Consider the following 7,695-nt stretch of genomic DNA (forward strand, 5'->3'; position numbering starts at 1 on the left):
CTTTTGTCTTCATTCTCTATCTGTTACACACGAAGACTGAGACCAGCCAGATTCAGAAGACTGTGAGCTGCCTAAAGCCACAACCAAACAGCTTTCCAAACAATGATCTGGACCTGAAACATCCAGAGCCTGAAAGGGTAAATATAATCCAGTGTACCACTTAATGAACTAATAATTTAATCTATCATCATTCTTTATGGATGCTGTGTGTGTGTGTGTTTGGCAGTCACCTGGGTGTGATGTGATTTACATGGACCGTGGCTTGTAGGTCCTTTTCATTGTTTCAAAGTGCAAGTCTGGATAACATCTGAGTGTGTGTGTGTGTGTGTGTTAACCACCCAAATGTGACTTAGGAGGACTACACTGTTATTGGGGGACTCCGTCAAAGTTTGCTTCATGGTGACATCACTCTGGTTTTAGGAGGGGTCTTCTCGTATGTCTTGACAGTTTGACCTACAGCATGCAGAGCTGACTGCATGTGCTTTGTTTCTATGTTGAAATTTTTTGAAACTCAGGCTTGAACATTAAGATAGATAGTACTATACAACTTCTTAACTTGTTTTAGGCACTTTTTACTGCTGTAATGCATGGGCTCTCTCTGGCTGTGTACTCTGGCTTCTTCCCACAGTCCAAAGATGTAGCTTATGGGGTTAGGTTAACTGGTGATTCAAAACTGCCCTTTGGTGTGAATGCAAATGCTTGTCCTTCCATGTTAGACTGGCGATCTGTCCAGGTTGTACTGCCCTATGGTAGCTGGTATAGGCCCCAAAACTGCTACCCCACAATCCTGATAAGGATAAGTGGAAGAGGATGGATGATTGCAAAGGAATCAGTTGTTAATTATTGTAGCCAGTATTTTTTTCAGAAGAAAACATTTCTTGAGTGGAAAGCCCCCCCCCCCCCCCCCCCCCCCCCCCACACACACACACACATGCAAATTAAAGACAGAAGCACAGGACTGCCCAGTACAGTTGCAAGAAGAGCACTTGGTCTAATCTTTGTGCCATCTTTTCTTTGTTGCAGGATCTTGATGAAGAAATGCCTCAGCAAGGCTCAGAAGCCATGCATTCTTCTTCAGTGCAAGATTTTGAAGAGGTAACATTGACCTAGGACAGATTTTAATGAATGTTTCTCATGCACGATGTGTACCTTACGCTATTTGCCGATAGTGAAATGGTCTATTCATCCTCTTGAGTGATGCATTTTTAGTAACTGTCAGATTACTGTTCTTTTGTCTTCATTCTCTATCTGTTACACACGAAGACTGAGACCAGCCAGATTCAGAAGACTGTGAGCTGCCTAAAGCCGCAACCAAACAGCTTTCCAAACAATGATCTGGACCTGAAACATCCAGAGCCTGAAAGGGTAAATATAATCCAGTGTACCACTTAATGAACTAATAATTTAATCTATCATCATTCTTTATGGATGCTGTGTGTGTGTGTGTTTGGCAGTCACCTGGGTGTGATGTGATTTACATGGACGAAGTTTATTAGTTGATATCTGCAACTGAATTGAAAACACACCTTTCCAACTGTCCAAAACAAATAAATGTTGCAATATTTTGCTAACAGTGTCACAATCATCGTCTGGTGTGCACAACAATATCATCTTTGGACAAGTGCATTCAGTGTGTGGGACCGGTTTCCTCCCTCAAGTGGCTTGGCTTTAAGTGCAAAGGTGAGACATTTAGCGAATAGGTACAGTGTATAGTAAAAAGCATTAATAGAGTTCAACAAGTTAAGACGTGCTGAAATGAACACTGCTCCCTTTTTAATTAATGGGTGGTCACGTCTAATTAAAGAAATGCAGTATTACCTCATTGGTGCAGGACCTTGTAAAAATGGTATACTTGGGATTGTCCTCAATTCCCCATTCCATAACATAAACTGCTCAAAATAATAAAGGGAACACTTAAACAATGCGATGTTACTCCAAGTCAGTCACACTTCTGTGAAATCAAACTGTTCACTTAGGAAGTAACACTGACAACCAGTTTCACATGCTGTTTTGCAAATAGAGTAGACAACAAGTGGAAATTATAGTCAATTCACCATAATAAAGGACTGGTTCTGCAGGTGGTGACCACAGACCACTTCTCAGCACCTATGCTTTCTGGCTGATGTTATGGTCACTTTTGAATGCTGGCGGTGATTTCATTTTAGTGGTAGCATGAGACAGTCTACAACCCACACAAGGGGCTCAGGTAGTGCAGCTCATCTAGCGTAGCACATCAATGTGAGCTGTGGCAAGAAGGTTTGCTGTGTCTGTTAGTGTAGTGTCCAGAGCATGGAGGTGCTACCTGGATGTGGAGTAGGCCATAGGAGGGCAACAACCCAGCAGCAGGACCGCTACCTCCACCTTTGTGCAAGGAGGAACAAGAGGAGCCCTGCAAAATGACCTCAAACAGGCCACAAATGTGCATCTGTCTGCTCAAATGGTCAGAAACTGACTTCATGAGGGTGGCTTGAGGGTCCAGCATCCACAGGTGGGGATTGAGCTTGCAGTCCAACACCATGCAGGATGTTTGGCATTTGCCAGAAAACACAAAGTTTGGCAACTTCAGCACGGGCACCCTATGCTCCTCACAGCTGAAAGGAGGTTCAAACTGAGCACGTGACAGTCTGGAGATGCCGTGGGGAATGTTCTGCTGCCTGCAACATCCTCCAGCATGATCATATTGGCAGTGGGTCAGTAATGGTGAGGGGTGGCATTTCTGTGCCTGCCAGAGAGCCTGACTGTCATTGGGTAACAAGATGAGGTCCTCGGACCCTTTGTGAGACCACATGCTGGTGCATTTGGCCCTGGGGTCCACCTAATGCGAGACGACACTGGGCCTCATGTGGCTGGAGTATGTCAGCAGTTCCTCCATGACAAAGGCATTGATGCTATGGACTGGCCCGCCTGTTCCCCAGACCTGAATCCAATTGAGCACATCTGGGACATCATGTCTCACTCCATCCACCACAAACTGTCCAGGGGTTGGCAGATGCTTTAGTCCAGGTCTTGGAGGAGATCCTTCAGGAGACCATCCGCCACCTCATCCCGAGCATGCCCAGGCATTGTAGGGAAGTCGTACAGGCATCTGGAGGCCACACACATTCAACTACACACTTTCATGCCACTCAACTACCTAAAGAACAAAGTATTTAATAAGAATAATTCCTTCATTCACATCTGGGATGTCCTTTTTTGGGGGGGGGAGGGGGATTAGCAGTGTATGTGTAGTCATTAAAATATCCTTAATGTGAACAGTTTTGTTTTTTTTTGTTTTTTCAGCATTTGACATTACTGCAATGCTTTGACAAAAAACTACTTCACTTAAATAGAACTGCAAAGCTAAATTAAGTCTATCAAAATGTGTTTCAGTTTGTTTAGGGGTCTGGCACAAATCTTGCCTTGCAAAATTGGCAAATCAGAATTGCCACCAGTCAACACAGGTGTGTATCCCATTCATATTTGGCTTGACTTTTTTTCAGTTTATTTTTTACCTGTCTAAAGTATTGATCAATTAAAAAAACTTTTGTTCTTACATTCCAGAAAGAAGAAATTTCTGAATATTCAGGGGAGGATGGATTGCCACATTCAGTTCTGGATCAAATATCAAGCGATGATGATGGCAACCACAGCATATCAGAAGAAGAATATGTGCCAGATTCAGAGTCATATGATGAAGATTCAGATGAAGACATCTCATTATTGCCAAGCACATCAAAAGGTCTGCTATGCCAAGATGACATCTCCAAAGCGCATGAACAATCAGATTCAACGAATTTAATCCACAACTTGACAAAGGACAAGCCACAAGATAAAAGTGAGCTTTGCGAAACTGAATCAGAAAAAATGACTTTAAGTAAAAGAAATTACTGCTATTTTTGTGGCAAACCACAAGCTAAAATTTCCCGCCACCTGAAAACGCACAAAACGGCTCCTGATGTTGTGCATGCATTTTCCCTGCCTAGAGACTCAAACGAGCGTAAAAGTCTGTTAGAGAAATTGAGAAATAAGGGAAATTTTAAGCATAATGCTGCAGTTTTGCATGGTGGAGTGGGACCACTGAAAGTGAAGAGAAGACCCAAGATTAAAGCAGTAGAGGGAAAGTTTGCTCATTGCTTTTATTGTCAAGGGATGTATGTTCGCAAGGATCTTTGGAGACATGTCCGCAGATGTCCTAACAAACCAAAAGATGACACGGATAAAGAACCTGGAAGAACCAAAGTACTCGGCCTGGCTTTAACTCTGGAGTCTCAGTGTTATCCGCAGGTGTCAAGTGGAGTCTGGAAGGTTCTTGCTGTTATGAAACAAGATGAGATTGCCTCAGCTGTGCGAAATGACTTTACTGTTATTCAGTTTGCCCAGTCCCTCTACAATAAACATGGACAAGACCCTACAAAGTATGATTATATACGACAGAAGCTTCGTGAAGCGGGACGTTTGTTGTTGTGTCTGCGCACAGAATTCTCAGTGCATAACATGGAAGAAGCTATTAAGCCTGCTAATTTCCAGAGAGTTGTGCAAGCAGTAAAGAAAGTTTCAGGTTTTGATGAAGAGACACTGTCATACAAAACTCCAAGCCTTGCGCTGAAACTGGGACATACACTGCATAAAATGTCTGACATTATCCATTGTCGTGCCCTCATGACAGAGGATGAAGCCCTAATCAAGTCCACTGATGCGTTCAAGAAGTTGTATGTCTCCAAATGGTCTGAGATGGTGTCTCACCGTGCCTTGAACACATTGAGTGAGGCAAAGTTTAACAAGCCATCAACATTGCCCTTTACAGAAGATGTTCGGATTCTCCATCACTACCTTCAAAAATCTGCAGAAAGTGCCTTTTGCAGCTTGGAGAACGAAGCCACAGCTCAGAATTATGCCCAACTTGCACAAGTTACACTCTCACAAATCATTGTGTTCAACCGAAGACGTTCTGGAGAGGTTTCAAAGATGCGCCTCAAAAGTTTTCTTGAAAGAGACAAAACAGCACTCCACACAGATGTTGCCATGGGGCTCTCAGAAATGGAACAGAGACTCTGTAACTATTTCTGTAGAATAGAAATAATGGGAAAAAGGGACAGAAATGTTCCAGTTCTGCTAACACCAAGCATGCTGGATGCTCTGTCACTACTGGTTAGTAGGAGGCCTGACTGTGGTATTTGTGCCACTAATATCTACCTCTTTGCAAGACCCCGATCAATGAGTCATTACAGAGGAATGGACTCCTTGCGTGTTCATGCACACCAGTGTGGAGCAAAGCAGCCTGAGTATCTAAGATCGACACAGCTCAGAAAACATGTTGCCACACTCTCACAAGTCCTTAATTTGAAAAACAACGAACTTGATCAGGTTGCAGATTTCCTGGGTCATGATATCCGCGTTCACCGCGAATTCTACAGATTACCAGTTCCCACAACACAGCTGGCCAAGATTTCCAAACTGCTTTTAACACTGGAAAAAGGACAACTTTCCCAGATCCAGGGGAAATCACTGGATGAGATCAAAATAGAAGGTTTGTATTGAAAGGAGCAAATATTAGGGCAGTAGTTGAATATTATGCTTTATCAACCGAATTAAAACCTAAAAGCACAGACCATTCTGTTAAATGTCCATGATTTAAGGTTCTTGAAGTCTATTGTTTCATCACTTTGCAACATTTGGCAAACTGCAGAGTGGTGGCCTTAAATAGTAAAACTATGTACTATAATTTCCAGTATTTGTTCTGTATTTTGTCATATCTCGTTGTTAATGTGAGGTTTTTGGGGGGTTTGTGTTTGGTTTTTTGGGGGGGTTTTCCCACAATTTCTCAGATGAAATTGCATTAAGTGATGCTGAAACAAAGGACAGTGAGAGTGAATCAGATGATGATGACACAGCACTCACAATGTTGGCGTGTGGCACCAGTGAGCCTGTACATGCAGTAGCTGATTCCACAAACACAGCGCAGCTCCAAGACACTGTAGATTGTGGTAAGTTACCACTAGCTTGGTTTCTGTGGATAAAATGTTTGTTACAAATATTAAAACTTAATCAAATTGTGTAATCAGCAGATGAAGGACCACTCACAATGCCTGCAGCAAGTGAGACTGCTGCTCCCTCTGAAGGTAAGGGGTGCAGTTGGTTCTCTAAGCTTATTATTGTTTCATCACTTTGCAACATATGGCAAACTGCAGAGTGGTGGCAAAAAGTCACTTGGATGAGTGACAAAATGTTTCTCCCACTGAAAACGCTACGTCCAGATTAACAGAATCAACGTTTTGGGATTTACTTACCTGGATGATTGAGCATGCATCAAGAGACTTTTATTCAACTTTTTATTCAGTCTTTTATTCACAGCGGAACACTAAATGTCTCATTTTAGAAATTTGATAAATTTTCAAAGAGAATTTTAGCTCGTTTTGATATTGATGGTAGCAACACATTTCAGAAGTTAGTACAGGGTAGCATCCATTCTTTTAACCACCAAATGTTTTTTGTTTTTTTTGTTTGGTTTTTTGTTTGTTTTAACTACTACTACTTTATATATCTTCCAGAGAAAAATGCTGCTCAATCCCACAATTCCCGAAGAGCTCCCAAAAACATGTGGTCCAAGGCTGAGGTTGCTGCAGTGATGAGGCATTTTAAAGACCACATAAACGAAGGGAAACTAGCCACCAAAAATGAATGCAGTCATTGCAAATTGGTAGAAGATCCGGTGTTGGCAGGAAGAACAGTTCAAAACATAAGAGATTTTGTAAGAAACAGAGGATTAACTGCAAAAAGGCAGAAAAAAATGAACTAAAATAACTGTTTAGAGAGCTGTGGTTTTACATCTTGGTCAGATTGCCAATTGTTGTTAACACTGATGTTCTGTTTAAAGAAAAAAAAGTTCTTGTTAAATACAGAAGTAGTTTGTATTTCATAATTTTTACATTTAATTTATTTAGGGTTTTTTTTGACGGGTTATATTTAAAATAAAAAATTATAAATGCATATTTTCTCCCCTTAATATTTACCTTTAAACTATTAAAATTCATTTTAAATGTTTTTAATTTTTCTGTTTTCTATATTTTTATATTTCTGTGGGAAGCGTGGGCATTTTTGTCCATAGATTTCTTTTTTTATTTATGGTTAAAATTAATGTTCAGATCCAAGAACACTAATAAAATGATGTTCCAGTAATCCTGTGTCCTGTCAGATGTGTATTCATGGTAATGATGAGCTATTTACATATTACATCATTGTCCCTTTAAAGACCCAATATTGTTTTTTTTGGACCTCATAAAACACATTGTTGTCAAGTGGACAATGTCTCCAGAAAACACAATAGAGTCTGGTTGGTGTGTATCAGTGTATCTAGACTTCTATAGGGAGTGTATGAGGTCTGAAGTGACCCAAATTTTTTTCAGATTTTTTCGAACACTTTAACCTCGCTCCCTTGGCTCTAAGTCCTTTCAAAAGGGTAGTCCACTTAAACCACCACCGGGCGGATTGACGTAGTATAGTCCCGCCATACCACATAGACCCGTATGTGTGTGTGTGTGTGTGTGTTTGTCTATGAGAGCAAGAGAGAAGGAGAGAGAAAGTGATGCTAAGGGCCCAAAAAATGTCTCCCTTGGGGGATATCATAGTGTTGTTACACCTGTAGTAAGTTTATATGTCATGTAAAATTTAACACATAAGCACAGAACAATGCCCCAAACAATGCCCTAGCTAGCTAGC

At 41.3% G+C, this 7,695-nt stretch overlaps 1 protein-coding gene across 2 annotated transcripts; it reads left to right on the forward strand.

Moving 5' to 3' along the window:
- The first annotated feature begins 39 nt into the window (after positions 1–39).
- LOC146689038 (uncharacterized) lies at positions 40–7,155 on the forward strand. Of its 2 annotated transcripts, none has more exons than XM_085436513.1 (9): positions 40–137; positions 1,024–1,095; positions 1,264–1,365; positions 1,575–1,680; positions 3,370–3,440; positions 3,541–5,506; positions 5,805–5,963; positions 6,042–6,098; positions 6,528–7,155. In XM_085436513.1, exons 2-9 carry the CDS (start codon positions 1,039–1,041, stop codon positions 6,773–6,775), a joined length of 2,766 nt encoding a protein of 921 aa, XP_085292639.1. In that variant the 5' UTR covers positions 40–137; positions 1,024–1,038; the 3' UTR covers positions 6,776–7,155. The 2 variants fall into 2 exon arrangements, with proteins under 2 accessions (XP_085292639.1, XP_085292640.1); XM_085436514.1 differs by having other exon boundaries at positions 6,045–6,098.
- Positions 7,156–7,695: the final 540 nt, after the last annotated feature.

This window comes from Copadichromis virginalis, linkage group LG17 (assembly GCF_057382275.1).
Source record: "Copadichromis virginalis isolate Kocher_CV1m ecotype Utaka linkage group LG17, C_Virginalis_male_GT1.1, whole genome shotgun sequence".
In the NCBI taxonomy this organism is placed as follows: domain Eukaryota; kingdom Metazoa; phylum Chordata; class Actinopteri; order Cichliformes; family Cichlidae; genus Copadichromis; species Copadichromis virginalis.

Excerpts from the sequence above, each read along its gene's own strand:
- LOC146689038 (XM_085436513.1), top strand. The coding sequence starts at position 1,039 with ATGCCTCAGCAAGGCTCAGAAGCCATGCATTCTTCTTCAGTGCAAGAT. Across the intron at positions 1,096-1,263 it reads CAGTGCAAGATTTTGAAGAG|ACTGAGACCAGCCAGATTCA; the intron begins GTAACATTGACC and ends TTACACACGAAG. Across the intron at positions 6,099-6,527 it reads GACTGCTGCTCCCTCTGAAG|AGAAAAATGCTGCTCAATCC; the intron begins GTAAGGGGTGCA and ends TATATCTTCCAG.